The sequence below is a fragment of the Calidris pugnax genome, unplaced genomic scaffold (assembly GCF_001431845.1).
Source record: "Calidris pugnax isolate Ruff unplaced genomic scaffold, ASM143184v1 scaffold118, whole genome shotgun sequence".
Classification (NCBI taxonomy): Eukaryota; Metazoa; Chordata; class Aves; order Charadriiformes; family Scolopacidae; genus Calidris; species Calidris pugnax.
The window spans coordinates 104,605-119,302 of NW_015090855.1; the positions used below are offsets into that span (position 1 = coordinate 104,605).

General features: G+C 56.4%; 2 protein-coding genes across 2 annotated transcripts; both read right to left on the bottom strand.

The window, feature by feature from the left end:
• Window positions 1-906: 906 nt before the first annotated feature.
• On the bottom strand, window positions 907-3,445 carry LOC106889043 (P2Y purinoceptor 1-like). Its single transcript, XM_014943693.1, has one exon. The coding sequence runs from the start codon at window positions 3,276-3,278 to the stop codon at window positions 2,223-2,225; it is 1,056 nt and encodes a 351-aa protein (XP_014799179.1). The 5' UTR covers window positions 3,279-3,445; the 3' UTR covers window positions 907-2,222.
• A 3,894-nt stretch (window positions 3,446-7,339) lies between these two features.
• LOC106889046 (WNT1-inducible-signaling pathway protein 2-like) lies at window positions 7,340-14,524 on the bottom strand. The gene is made up of 5 exons (XM_014943697.1): window positions 14,390-14,524; window positions 11,827-12,043; window positions 9,599-9,850; window positions 9,221-9,414; window positions 7,340-8,676 (listed from the first exon to the last, which is right to left on the bottom strand). The coding sequence occupies exons 1-5, from the start codon at window positions 14,447-14,449 to the stop codon at window positions 8,653-8,655; spliced, it is 747 nt and encodes a 248-aa protein (XP_014799183.1). The 5' UTR covers window positions 14,450-14,524; the 3' UTR covers window positions 7,340-8,652.
• Window positions 14,525-14,698: the final 174 nt, after the last annotated feature.

The following is a 14,698-nucleotide window of genomic DNA, read 5'->3' on the forward strand; positions in this document are numbered from 1 at the left end:
AGCATGAGATACCAAAAACCCCCCTGTATCTCCAGGCCGTTGTCCCAACACACAGGTCATTACTGGCCTTTGCTGATTTGACAGAAACAGGACAAGAAAAATGATCAGCTGTATGGCTGCTACTGCCCATGGGGCTCAGAGGTGCTTCTTGGGATACAGCTCTTTAAATCATCATTGCCAATGACATGAGGGGGCACTGGAGAAGACAGAGTTGGGGACAGCAATGCAGGAGGTGAGAGCAGAGTTTGCTGGTGTTTCCTACCCAGCGCTCTGGCCCCAGGATGCTGAGATGCTTTATTTCTATTAATCAGGCCCAAAGTGGGTGCAGTGACAGGGTGCTGCAGCTCGGGGGGGCTGTGGGGGCCAAAGCTGGATCTGCCAGGAGCTGTAACCTCATGGATGGGATCCGTGTGTGAAGATGGAAGGGCTGGACAGCTTTTGGAGGTGTGGGTGTTTTTTCAGGAAAGAAGAAGAGTTCAGAGCTCTGGAGAAGCCCAGGTCTGGGGACTGTGTGCAAGCAGCAGAGGCTGGACCTGTTCCTAACATCCCAAAGATCTTCCTTACTGCAGAGACAGAAGAACATCTCGTTTGGGCATTTAAGCTTTGTCTTTTGATTTCCTCTGGATGAGGTGGGAGCTGAAAGTTTCAGGACTTTGCTGAGTAGATTTGGGGGACCTACCTTAGTGCATGCCTGGCCCAGCACTGCTCTTCAGCAACTGCCTGCTGTCTGGCTGTGCAGGCAGGGAGGGCTCCCCGCAGCTCCCCGTCTGCAGAGACCTGGGAAACTCATCACCACTCCCCACAGGAGGCAGGCCCCTGCTCCAGCAGCAGGCCAGCTGGCTCCTGAGTTCCTGTAAAGCTTTAAGAGAAGCCAGACAACTCAAAACTGAAAGCATGAGGTGTTTATTTGCACTTTAGCCATTAACTCCATCTGAAAGCCAGCGGTGGCTCCCTCTGCGCAGCAGCGAAGATGGGTCCGTGCGAGGAGTGGCTGAGCGTGATAAGTGTCGGGCTTTGGTCCAAAGAGCGCAGCGTCTGCGGGTCAGCACTTCCCCAGCTGATTTTTAACTCACAGTCCACTTGATTCAGCTGAGCTGCGAGATCTGCTGCTGCAAATCACGTTGCTCCTTTCACAAGGTCTGAAATGTTCAAGCTGTTCGTGGTGGTGAGCACCAAGAGCAAAAACCGAAACGCTGCTCGGGAGCCTCTGCTCCCCCCGAAGCAGAGATCCCCCCCGGTGATGCCACACGCACTGCCCTTGCCATTGAATCTTGCCTCCACAACCCTGCAAACCAGCGTTGCCTCTCTTTTTTTTGCATGTCTAATTTTTAATAGACCTGTCTAATCCCCTCGCGAGGCTGGATGCAAGAGTAAACTGCAGCCACCCACCTGAAGATTTCAAAACTCTCCTGGGATTTGCCTGCTGAAAGTGGTGGTTCTGCTGTCATTCACCTTGCAAAAAAAACCTCCAACCAACAGCCTCCAGAAACTTTAAAATGCCAATTTGTTGTCTGCTGTGTGCTCTTCCAAAAAAGAGTGAGTAATGCCAATATACTTTTTTCTTCTGTGAAGGATGTGGGCAGCAGAGGATAACACAGATCCTGAAGCAGCTCACTCACCCAGGAACAGCTAACCCAGGAACTGGCACAGCTTAGTCATATATTCAAAACCTGATATTTTTATGAATATTTCCATTTCCAGAGCACTTCCCCCTGCAAAAATTCACCCTCTCAGCTGTTCTGCAATGCAGGTGGTTAATTCCTGGTGCCCTCTCCTTGAGTGAAGCATGGAATCCTGTCTCAAACCCACGTCCATTGGGGGAGAGGGGACACGGTGGGGGGACAAGGCATTGTTTGTCCCCATCCTTCACTCACTGAGGAGCTCAATGGGCCTCCAGGGAGCCAGGGGGATGTTAACCAGCTCGGATCACTGCATTGGAGGCTGGACTGAGAAACACTTCAGGACTGGAGCAAACGCGATGTTCATCTCTTTCCGTCTTCAAGCGTACTATCGGCAAAATGGTTGGGCTTTGCTCTCAAACCTGGTCCCAGCTTGCTCTCTGAGGCCAGCAGTCCTGCCTGTCCCTTGTGTGAGACTGGAGCCAGTGATGCTGCAAACACCATCTCTCTGCAAAACAGGCATCAAGGTGGGGGGGCTGCTCCCGAGAAGGGGCCAAGCACAAACTGAAGTGGTGCCATCCTTTGGAGGGGGTGTTGGGTACCTCAGAGCTCATCAGAAGCTTCCTCCTCACAAAGAATGATGTTTATCTTCTTCTCATCCACCTGGCTGGAGGTTTTCCTGCTGGAGGTGAACCCCAGGGACCGGCTGGCTTTTTGGTGGATGGTCCTCATACGTGTCATGCATTCTTCACTGGTCATCACGTAGATCAGGGGGTTGAGGGCACTGTTGAAGCTGGCCAGCCCCCGGGTCACCTGGTAGGAAACGTAGATGTTCTTTAAAGCCTGTGTGCAGGATCCTTCCAGCTGCCACTTTCGAGACAACAAGTTGAGGTTCCTGAAGATGTGGTAGGGCAGGAAGCAGATGGAGAAAAGGACCATCACGAGAATCACCAGTCTGATGCTTCTTCTCCTGAGGCTGAGGTCCACAGTGTCGTTCCTGCAGAGCACCACCACCACGTGACAGTAGCACCCGATGATGATGAGGAACGGGATGATGAACCCAATCGCGGTGATGGCTAAGTTGTATGGCAAGTAAGCGTCCAGGTCGTCGTTCCCTGTCGTGTCATGGCACTGCCTCCCCGTGTTGTCCATCTTGCTGAAGGCGAAATCGGGAGCCACCTGCGCGATGACCCACAGCCAGACCATCACAATGAGCCAGGCAGAAGAGGTTGCCCCTTCGTACCGACCCCGCACCTTCAGTGGGTGCACGATTCCCAGGTAGCGGTGGACGCTGATGCAGGTGAGGAAGCCGATGCTGGCGTAGAGGTTGAGGTGGAAGAGGGCCCGGGTGACGCGGCACCAGACGTGCCCAAAGACCCAGGCTCTGTCCTGCAGGTAGTAGCTGACGAGGAAGGGCAGGGTGCTGACGTACAGCAGGTCGGCCATGCCCAGGTTGCCCACCAGCAGGCTGAGGGGATGGCGGGCGCCCCGCCGGGGCCCGGTGCAGAGGTGCCACAGCCCCAGCCCGTTCCCCACCAGCCCCAGGGGGATCACCACCAGGTAGACGGTGGGCAAGAAGCGCTGGGCGAAGGCGGTGTCCACGGGGCACAGGGCCCCGCTGCCATTGCCGGGCGACCGGCCGAGAGCCTCGGTGGCCATCGGGGTGCTGTGACAGGCCCGTCCCACACAGCGGGGTGGCTGCTGCCGGGGCGGTGACGGTGGTGGCAGGGGCGGGGCGGCCCAGAGCCAGCCCCAAGTTCCCCAGGGATTCCGCTCCCCACGGCCCCGGCCGGGGGAGTTTCGGGGCGCAGGGCTCTCCCGGGAGCCTGGGGAGGATGTGGCTCAGCCGAAAGCCCCGGTGTCCGCAGGCTCCCCCGGCGCCGGCTGCCAGCCCTCTTGAGATATTTTGAGCCGGGCGCCGGGGACACGCAGGCCCACGACTATTTTGGACGCTGTGGAGGAAGGGAGCGGGGAGGGGAAGGGAGGGGAGATGCCTGAAGACGGGGGCTCCAGAGCTTTCAGCCTGCTTCTGCTCTGTCCCGCTCAGGGTGAGGAGACCCCCCCTCGCCATCCCTCCAGATGCTTTTGGGGGGGTGGGGGGTGGGGTTGAAATCCAGCACCCCGCGAGCTGCCACTCGCTTCACTCCTGACAGCCATTCTCCCGGCCCCACTGCTCATCCCGGAGCACCGGGAGCCGGGGTAAGGTGGAGGCTGGCAGCTTTCCATGGGGCTCCTGCTGCCAGCCCTGCTCCAGCAGGCAGCCATGCCAGCAGCCCCGCTCCCTGCCGAACCCCCACGCCTCCCCTAAACACGCAGTAACATCCTACTCTTGCTGCCCCCTTCTATATCCCTACCCAAAAATCCTCCCCCGGCTCTCTGACCCAAGCGGGGCAGGAATCCCAGGCTGTGACCTTCCTCTCCTGCTTTCCCTGTGGCAGGGGATGTCACACAGATGATGCCGCGATGCTGGGGCAAGAGCTAAAAGCAAGGACCCCGAGGAGGACCCCCCAAGGGAAGCCGACCCCCAAGGGAAGCCAGCCCCCGTTTGCATTGCTGAGCAGCTGCTGCTGCGTAAATGAGGCCAGAAATAACTTTATCTTCAGACACAGGAGTAAACATGCCAGCAATCAGAAAGGAGAAGGTTTACCCTGGCACGCCATAGGGAAATGACCTTGGCAAAACAACTTCAACTGATGGGCTGGGCCCGAGAAGGGCTGTGGCCACCTGCTTCCCCAGAACTTAATCTAGGGCAGGGGGTGGATAGAGGCTGGTATCACCTCTGCCAGCGGGGAAGGAGCGGGGCAAGTCCTGCTGAGCCATCCCGGCTGCCCTTTGCTCATTGGAAGCAGCCAAAGGTCGCTGCTGGACCGTGCTCAGGCATGGCAGGTCGGGGACAGCGCAGGGAAGCCCAAGATGTGAGGTGGTGGTAGCTGTGTGGTGTGAGTATCAGTGCGTGTTGACTCTGAAAACTGCTCGATGGGGCTGATGGATAAATGACAGGAAACTCTGTGTGTTATTTCCTGCCTACATGATAAAAATCTCACCCCAAGAGGTGTAGCTTAAAAGCTTAAAAGCTGTTTCCGTGGGGCGAGGATATGGCTTTTCTGAGGTTTGCAGAGGCTCTGGTGGGACTGTGCTCCTGCAGCAGCAGCAGAGAGGGTCCATGGGGGCTCACCCCTCAGGAAAGCAGTCCTCCATCCTGCCCTGCTCCTGCCCCCTTCGCCTCCGTGTGTTTCAGCTACTCCTGCTGCCTGGGGGTAGGGTGGCACTTGCAGAGCAACTTTATGGAGGCGCGGAGGTGCAGCAGGATGAGAGGATCAAACTGGGATGGTTCCCTTTGTCCCAGAGCAACAATCATTGGGGAAACTGAGGCAGAGAGAGTAGCTGGCTGGGAAGACTGCTGTAATCACGGGAAGGGTCACAAGCTGCCCTCAGCAGTGTGGACAAAACTGTCTTGGGTCCCCAAAATGAAGGCTTGGTGCTGGGTACCTCCTGCCACGGGAGGAGAGGAGCAGGGCAGAGGGAGCACTGCCCGTGCCTGGCTGTAGCCCCGTGCCCTCCTGCATGCTCCCTGGGGCACTCACGCAGCAGCACAGCTCCTCTCCTCTCCCCTGCTTGCCTCCGTGTGTGTTTAAAGTGTTTTCTTGACCCGTGATTTCACTTGCAATAGAGGTGCTTCCACCCAGCTCCTCCCTGATCATCCCATATCAGGATGCCCCCCTCCAGTGCCCAGCTCTGGCACACGGCAGCGATGCTGCTGCCAGCCCATCCAGGGCAGTGTGAGAGCACGGGGCTGGGACAGATCCTGCTGGCAGCAAACACAAGTGATGGGCTTTCAGGCAACCAATTCAAGGCTCTTCAACAGCAAAAAAAGAACCTTGATCTACTGTTTTTTATCGAGTACTGCATTCCCATGCTTGGGGAGGTAGCTGAAAATGGTTAGCTTTAATGAGGGACTCATTTCTCAGCCAACTCCATGCATTTAAAAATCATCAGTCATGAGAATGGCTTGGGGAAAAAAAAACATTCTGATGCACGTTGTTTACTCATGCAGGAGCACAGTTTCTCCTTCAGCTGCTGAGTGTGCTTACACCGAAATGAGCTGTGATCTATTGCTCACCGCCGGTCCAGGAGTACGGCTGTCAAACCACATGCCATTTGTGTGTGCAGATGTGGCAGTATGCTTTGAGGAGAGAGGTGAGTTGTCTTCTGGTTTGGGGTTGTTTGTTTTTTTTTTTTTAACTTTACAGGTGACCACAATCATCTGGGGGTAGCAGAGTATTTCTCTACTGCCCCACAAGAGCAGGCAGAGCCTGGGACCCACTGTATCAGAGGCTGCAATAAACCTGATCCTCAAATAACCATGTTTCCAGGGTAGCAGGGCTTTAGAGGGAATAGCAAATGTTGTGAGACTGGCAATCAAATTGCAAGAGTTGATTTCCCTGTATTCTTAGGGAAAAATAACTCTGATTTATTTGGATTCATTAATTCATTATTTAGATGTTTTCTGCTCAGTGAATCAGGGAGAAATGACATTTTGCAGAAAAAAAAAAAAAGAGAGTAAATTATAGCAGAGGTGCATTGAGTCATTTCTGTTTGAGATAAAAATTACAGGTTGCTGCTTAAAAAGTGACCTTTTGATTTTTACCATCACCCAGAGGTGGCTGGGCAGGATTTGGGAAGGGGGTGAGATGCCCAGCAGCACTCCTGGCCAGCAGCTTACCCTGACTTGGTGGCCATGTCCCAGTATGCTCAAACATAAACTGGCTTCAAACCAGGTTTTTCAGTACACAGGATGTGTCTTATCCATGTCAATCGAGGAACATTGTGCCTTTAAAATCTACGTTAGCCTCATGTCACCGCTTTTTTTGGCACGGCAGTTGTGGAGGTGAAATAAGTCAACAAAAGCTGCAGACCAGGCCACGTTCACTCTGCGATTCGCTGCCTGCCAGAGGTTCACCACGTCCCCTGTATCAAACTGAATTAGTGATTTGTATTCGGGCAGAGCACCAGATGATCACAGTAAATAATTCTCTTTGTAAGCAATGTTTTACTGCATGAGCAATGAGATATATCTTTTTTTTCTCTCTCCCCTCCTCCTGCCAAGAGGTACCTGAAAAACATCCTTGACTTTAATTTTATTTTCAGCATTTGCAAGGGCTGGGGGAAGAGGCGAATGGCGTCCTTGACCCTGCTGCTTTTCCTGCTTCTTGTGGGGGGTCTTCCCTCTGGCTGGGAGAGGAGATCTCCCTCTGCCATTTAGCCTTTTGCCCCTGCACCCCCAAATCTGCCCAGGTATCGTGTTGGGCTGGGTCAGGAGGACAGTCAGCTGGTGATGATGGTGGCAATGCTGGGGCAATGCTAGTTTGGGGTGAGCGGAGGAGGTGTGGGGCTGGAGGGAGGAGGGATGAGTTGCGGGGGAAGAATTTAGGCTTTGGTTTTTGGGAGGCTGAGAAGAGGCACGGCCTGGGCAGTGCCTGGGCTGCAGACCCATCAGTAACCCAGCCAGCACCATGCCATGCTCTCCCACGTGTCCCAGCAGCGAGCAGAGACCCGGGCACAGCGATGGCGTGAGAAACCAGGGCTGGTCCCATCAGCAGAGATGACGGAGCTATGGCTGGCAAAAAGCAAAGGGGCAGAATTTAATCCAGGATATAATATACTGCAATAACATTCTCAGGGCTTTGATTCACTTTTTTTTAATTATGATTTTTTTTTTCTTATTCTAAGCAGCCAGAATTGAGGTGCCTCTAAGCCGCCAGGGTCCTGGGTCAGGCTTTTCCTGCAGCAGCCAGGTTGGAGTGAGCAGAGCTCCTGGGGGCTCACCGGAGCCGGGATCATCCTGCAATCACAGGCTCAGGCAAGCTCCGCACCGAGATGAGCACATCTTTATTTTCAATTCCGCAAACGCACGTCTACACTGTCCAGATCTCACCCGGAGAGATCGTCACCTAAACTGCTGCTCCTTCCAAGTGTGGGACACGCGCTCCCTCTGCACGCTGGTGCCAGGCCGTTAGAGGGCATTTGGGTTTCATTTTTCAGTCACCCAGGAGGATCATCGCGGTGAGAAAAGTTAAGGCAGAGCTGCCGAGCCGCTCTCCTGCGCTGACTCTTGCACAGCTGGAGCAGCTCCAGCCCGTGGGGAGAGGGCCCCGACTCCTCTTTGCGACTTGTTTTCTCTCTCTTTTTTTTTTTTTTTTTTCTTTTTTCTGCTTTTCTTTCGGCCCCGGCGCGCAGGGTTGGATGGCAGGCGGTATGTCTGCTGCTGCGGAGCGGGTGTCTCCTGCGTCTGAGCTCCTCGCTCGCCAAAGCCCTGCCAAACCGCCAGCGCTTTGGAGAGGAGGAGGCCGGGAGGAGCAGGAAGGTTCGTGTTTATTCTGGAGAGATGCGGGGAAGGTGAATTAGAGCTGCCATCAGGAGGATGCCTCTGCCCCGTGCCCAGGAAGGCGGCCGCTGGGCTGCAGGGTGGATAATTGTGGGACGGCTGAGCTCGTGCACGGTCGAGCCGCTCAGTCTGGCGTGGTGGTGGTTGGTGGTGTGCAGCCCCATGTACCTCCTCCTTCCCCGGGAGGCACCAGGGTGTGAGGGTTCCCCTGGGAATTTGGGCTTCCAGGTGCTGGAGACTGTCTCTCACAGCCCCCACAGAGCAGAGCTGCGTGCGTGAGGGACGTGCTGGAGGAGCAGCATCACCTCGCCAAAAGCCCCATCGATCCAGCAAAGGACCACTTCCTAGTTTCTCAGGTTCACACTCGGGGCAGGGTTTCCCCATTTCTCATTTCATTCAGAAACTCAGGGATTCTTCCCAGTAACCCTGCCTGGGGCAGTGTGGGGCACAGAGCAGGCAGGTGCTGGGTAACATGGGGCTCTTGTTCTCTATTTCCACCCTCCTTCACAGCCAAAGTCCATCAGTTCTTCCCCAGTTTCCCAAGGGACATGTCCTCCATCTCCACCAAAACCACAGTGCCGTGGGCTTGTGCCAGACTCTTTGCCAGGATGAGGCGTTGGCTCTGGGATGCGACCGGGGTGGGCACAGCTACAAACGACCTCCTCTTCCCCTCTGGAAAAGAAAAGCAGAGAGTGATGGGGGTGGAGTGGAGGGGGTGGTGATGTGTCCCCCACATCTAGGGAGCAGGGGCATGTGGCAATGCGGGTGCCTGGCCCTGGAAAGTGCCAGCTGCATGCACGCAAGGCAGCCTTGCACTGTGTCCGTACTTGGGGTGTGCCAGGCTAATTAGAAGGGTGGCAGAGCCCTGCTTCTTGGGTGTACCCAGGGAGCCAGGCAGGAGCTGCAGATGCATCTCCAGCCATAGGGGCAGGTCGAGCCCACCTATGGGGCTCAGGGTTACATGGGATCCACGGTGTTCTTGGATTCAGACATCTAGAGACACCCAAATTCCAGCCTGTGCCTGCCCTCAGCTGTTTTCCAAGTGCACTTCCAGGAGACGGTTTGTCTGCCCCTGAGACATGGTCAGGTTGTGGCTGGGGGTGATGGGGTGCCCACAGTTAATGGGGGGGTCCCATAGCTCGAGTTGTCTGGCATTTCCCTTTCTCGGACAAACCTATTGCCCAGAGGCACCAGCTTCTCTGAGGGCCTCACTTACCGCCGGGGATGCTGCCGGCAGGGCCGGGCAGGGTCTGGCCACGCAGAGCCGCCTCTGAGTCTCAAGCCTGCAGAAGTGGTTCTGGTTGGAGACACGGGTGGAGAAGCCCACGCCGCAGGTGGCCGAGCAGGCGCTCCACTCCGTGCCCCACTCCTGGCAGGGGTATGGCAGCAGCGGGGACACTGCCCCAGGGGCTGGATGGAAAGAGATGAGGGGGGAAAAAGGGTGGTTAGAGTCAGGTTCTGCTGCAGAAATACCCCTGCATGGCAGGGAAATGTGCAATGAGGTGTTTTCTGTTGATGTTCATGGTCTGGGATAAAGAAACCATCCCCGGAGACCTGCGTGGGCATCCCCTCACTGGCATGTCTTGCATCTTACCTGCCGCAGCATCCCGGAGGAGGTGCTGGTCCCGGGCTTCGCAGATCCACTCAGGGCAGCACTTCCCCGGGACCTCCACACGCCGCGGGTAGGGGCAGTCCGGGGTGGGCAGCCGGACATCCTCTTGGCAGAGCGGGATGCAGGTGAAGCCCCCATCCAGGCAGCGGCACTGGAGTTTGCAGCTGGGCTGGAAAACCTCCCCATCTCGATAGACCCGGCCGTTCAACTCGCAGCCCTCCTCGCTGTCTTCAACTGCAAGTGACAGCCGGGGACACCGTTAGGGACACAGTGACAGAGAGGTGTGGACGGCAGAGGGGACTGCTGGGGGAAACTGTGGGGCTGGCATGAGGGGACTGAACGGGGGGGGCAAGAGAAGTGACTAAGAGGTGTGTGGGGCAGACATGGGTTTGCAGCAGTGTGGGCATCAGCCAACCTCCTCCCCCTTTCTGCCTCCTCTTCTGATCTCCGTCTTTCCAAAGCAGCAGCTCACCACTTGGTGAGGAACCTACTGCCCTTCAGCTCTGACCCTGCCTTTCAGGGTGTTCAGGCTTGAAAAAGTTTCTCTGAAATTTCTCTGGAGGACCCCCAGGCTCCAGCCCTGGCAGGGTGACCGTGGCATCCCCAGGACCCCCACCCTGTGCCCATCCCCACTCAAACCACCCTGAATCCCTAGTCGGGGATGGCACAAGAGCTGCCTGAAGCTGCGGCACAGCCCCGAGGCCAAGCTGCATCCATCAGCCTCAAAAAAAGCTGCTTTCAGAGCCTCAACCACTTCCCTGGAAGCCCTGCGGGATGCCTGGTGCTGCCCGGGGCTCTGGTTGGGGTTATGCTGGGCTGGGGACATGGGGACATCCCCAGGGGACGTGGGTACCCCTATGCTCACAGTTGCAAGTGGCTCCTGTCCCCGCGGGCGCCGCGCTGTAGTCGCAGACGAGGCCCTGGCTCTGGTCGCAGACGTGGAGGAAGTCGCAGGGCTCTCCCAGGCGCCGGGCACAGATCTTACAGCAGCCACAGCCATCCAGGACCAGGGGGGACCCACGGGGGCAGTGGGGTGGCACCCAGGGGCAGTAGCATGGTCTCCGGCACAGCTGGGCACACACCTGCGGAGGCAAAGACACCCCTGATTCCATACGGGTTGTTTTTTTGGCTAATGGCTGCTATATTCACTAGGGCAGGCAGGTAACCTCCTCCCAGTGATGAGGCGGGTTTTCAGCAGAGGGAGGCTCTGCGAATCCATGGGAATATGGCAAAGCAGCCTGGAAAGCTACTGTCCCCCTGGGGCACAGCGTGATGGGCACCTATGGAAAACCAGGGAGAATCAGGCATACTCTGCAGGATGGGGACTTAAACCTCCAGGAGGAGGATGGAGCTACAAGGCAGACATCCCAGGCAGGGGTGGTTATTTAAGGGGGCTGGGAGCCCTTAAGCAGCCCAGCAGGAGGAAGGAAGGGAAAGCAGCCTGCCCCATGCCAGCCACCGAGGCAGCGACTTGTGCCCAGCTGGAGATGTGGCTTTGCAGGGAGCTGAATGCACATGGTGAGGGCACAGCACCTCACTCCAAACGGTCTTAACAGCTCTATTTTGTGCCAAGGAACAGGGCATCACATCAGCAGTGGGGGAACTGAAGCCAAGTGAAGCTCCCTGCTTTCCTTCCTGGTCCAGCTGCCTCCTCTGTCTGGCCCCGGCTGCAGCATCCCCTGCCTGTCCTGCTCCTGCTGGGAGAGCAGCTCTGAGATAAGCATGTTTTCGAGGATGGGGAGCTCCATTTCCCCTCCGAGCTGTGCCCCCTTCCTGCCTCCTCTTCTGATCTCCGTCTTTTCAAAGCAGCAACTCACCACTTGGTGAGGAACCTACTGCCCTTCAGCTCTGACCCTGCCTTTCAGGGTGTTCAGGCTTGAAAAAGTTTCTCTGAAAGTTCTCTGTAGGATCCCCAGGCTCCAACCCTGGCAGGGTGACCACGGCATCCCCAGGACCCCCACCCTGTGTCCATCCCCACTCAGACCACCCTGAATCCCTCGTTGGGGATGGCACAAGAGTTGGTTGAAGCTGTGGCACAGCCCCGAGGCCAAGCTGCATCCATCAGCCTCAAAAAAAGCTGCTTTCAGAGCCTCAACCGCTTCCCTGGAAGCCCTGCGGGATGCCTGGTGCTGCCCGGGGCTCTGGTTGGGGTTATGCTGGGCTGGGGACATGGGGGCATCCTCAGGGGACATGGACACCCCTGTGCTCACAGTTGCAGGTGGCTCCTGTCCCCGCGGGCGCCGCGCTGTAGTCGCAGACGAGGCCCTGGCTCTGGTCGCAGACGTGGAGGAAGTCGCAGGGCTCTCCCAGGCGCCGGGCACAGATCTTACAGCAGCCACAGCCATCCAGGACCAGGGGGGACCCACGGGGGCAGTGGGGTGGCACCCAGGGGCAGTAGCATGGTCTCCGGCACAGCTGGGCACACACCTGCGGAGGCAAAGACACCCCTGATTCCATACGGGTTGTTTTTTTGGCTAATGGCTGCTATATTCACTAGGGCAGGCAGGTAACCTCCTCCCAGTGATGAGGCGGGTTTTCAGCAGAGGGAGGCTCTGCGAATCCATGGGAATATGGCAAAGCAGCCTGGAAAGCTACTGTCCCCCTGGGGCACAGCGTGATGGGCACCTATGGAAAACCAGGGAGAATCAGGCATACTCTGCAGGATGGGGACTTAAACCTCCAGGAGGAGGATGGAGCTACAAGGCGGACATCCCAGGCAGGGGTGGTTATTTAAGGGGGCTGGGAGCCCTTAAGCAGCCCAGCAGGAGGAAGGAAGGGAAAGCAGCCTGCCCCATGCCAGCCACCGAGGCAGCGACTTGTGCCCAGCTGGAGATGTGGCTTTGCAGGGAGCTGAATGCACATGGTGAGGGCACAGCACCTCACTCCAAACGGTCTTAACAGCTCTATTTTGTGCCAAGGAACAGGGCATCACATCAGCAGTGGGGGAACTGAAGCCAAGTGAAGCTCTCTGCTTTCCTTCCTGGTCCAGCTGCCTCCTCTGCCTGGCCCCGGCTGCAGCATCCTCTGCCTGTCCTGCTGGGTGAGCAGCCCTGAGATAGGCATGTTTTCGAGGATGGGGAGCTCCATTTCCCCTCCGAGCTACACCCCTGGGGCAGGGCTGTGCACTGCTCAGCCGATTGTTTGCCAGGGATGTGCCTGCAGGAGTTCAATCCAGGCAGGTAGGTCTTTCTATCCAGGGCTCGTTCTGCTCGCACGATTACCCTGGCACAAGGAGCTTTTGCAGGCAGCGCTCGTGCTGCCGTCGTGCCGTATCTGACAGGGCTTGTTGCATACGGGGCCCGAAGCCAAGGGAGCTGGCTCTGCAGTTTGGAAGGGAATGCTTTGCCAGCCCTGGCCCCGGCAGCGTGTGTGAGCCCCCCCGCAGCAGCCCCAGCCCCCCCCCGGCAGCCTGGCTGCTCAGCACCACACACGCTCTGCTCCTGCAACGTAGGCAGCAGATCAGCAAACCCACAACCAAAAAATCCATCCCTCTGCTGGTCCAGATACTGGTGTGTCTGCTGAGGCTGCCAAGAGACCGAAGGGTTTAGCTGGACCATGTAGATTTTAGATACTGTTTTTCTTCCTCTTTTAGTTTCTCCCAGTAGCATCAGGTCTGACGTTACCAGTTAAACGGAGAAGGTAGGTACTGGTGTGTTATCTGCTCCCCATTTGCAGCATTTCGGATGTTTTTTATGGGGCTGTAGATAAGTCAGTGCCAGAAATTAGAGATAAAATATATCCGAAGTGGGCTGGGCAATCTGTGGCTTGTTCTAGTTTTATCAACGAGCAGCGTGATTAGTGTAGCAGAACCCAGAGAGGGACTCGCAGCAGGGATGGAAGGACTGGTTGTGGTGGCCAGGTTTGGGCTGGAGGCACGAGGGCCCTTGGTGATTCTCCAGGCACTCGTGAGCGCCTGGAGCAGGAGTCATTTCTCCATCACAGCTTACCCAGGCAGCCAAGGGCATTTTTCATCTTTCAGGAGGTTGCTATTACAAATCAATGTTTTAGAAAGATTAGCCAAGCCAACTCCATTAATCCATTTCCCCCTGCTCCTTGTAATTAACTTGTCTTTAGATGACAATGTGGCTCCTATCAGAGATCTTAACTGTCTGGGAAAGGAGCCAAATAGGCACGACGCTGCCGTGCTGTCCCTGCTTGCAGAAGGTCTGCTTTGGGATTTAAGCAGCAATTAGAACTTGGAGCTGAGATATGCCAAACTTTTCAACTTCCCTGTTCTCTGCACAGGCAATTATTTTCACATGGAGTCCAAGAGGAAAAAAAAAAAAAAAGAAATAATTAAAAAATCACTGCAACAACCCAAATCGTGTCAGAGGCATCGGCTTTGCACAAGCATCCCGGGGAAGGGGGGGAGAGCTGAGGAATGCTGAGGCTGGTGCTTGCTGCTTGGCCCCCTGCCTTGGGAGCCTGGGCAGGGACCAAGGAGTCTGCAGGAGCCGCTACCGCCGAGCTGCTGCTCCCAGGGACACATACCACAGCCCTGGGAGAGCTGCGGGGACGGGCGAGCAAACACTGCATTGTTGTCATTCCTGCCTGCTCCCTGGACTTGCACAACTTTGGCCCGTGAACGTTAAGACCCTTGATTACAAATGTCTCTCCCCCAGCCTAGCTCTGCCCCCTTGGAACTGCACAAATACAGCCCATCGGCCAGCCGGGCTCATTGTGACACCCCAGCCCTCCCTGCATCTCACTTTGCAAGGACTGGGTGCTTCCCTGAGCAAGGCTAAAGCCACCCCAGGGCCCCGTCTCCCTTACCTTGGAGAGGATGCAGAGGAGGGAGAGGAAGAGGAGCTGCTTCTCCAGCTGGAGCCTCATGCTGCTCTCCCCTCCGCCACTTCAGCACATCACCCCCCAGGCAGTTTGGAGGCAGCGGCGTGTTCGCAGGTTTTAAAGCCCCGAGTAGGTCCTGCTGGTGTTTATACTCTCCCTGCTCTGATGTCACTCACGGGCTCCAATATAAACATGAGTAGGTTTGGACAAGCCTCAAGAGTTTCTTTTTTTTTTTTTTTTCTTTTTCTGTTTTTTTTCTTTTTCCAGCCCCCCATTCCAGGCGCCATTTCCACT

Bases quoted from the DNA above. Each gene is read 5' to 3' on its own strand.
- LOC106889043 (XM_014943693.1), bottom strand. From the start codon at position 3,278: ATGGCCACCGAGGCTCTCGGCCGGTCGCCCGGCAATGGCAGCGGGGCC.
- LOC106889046 (XM_014943697.1), bottom strand. From the start codon at position 14,449: ATGAGGCTCCAGCTGGAGAAGCAGCTCCTCTTCCTCTCCCTCCTCTGC. The intron at 9,851-11,826 runs GTGAGCACAGGG...TGTCACTTGCAG, and splicing joins GACAGGAGCCACCTGCAACT to TTGAAGACAGCGAGGAGGGC. The intron at 9,415-9,598 runs GTAAGATGCAAG...CTTTCCATCCAG, and splicing joins CCTCCGGGATGCTGCGGCAG to CCCCTGGGGCAGTGTCCCCG.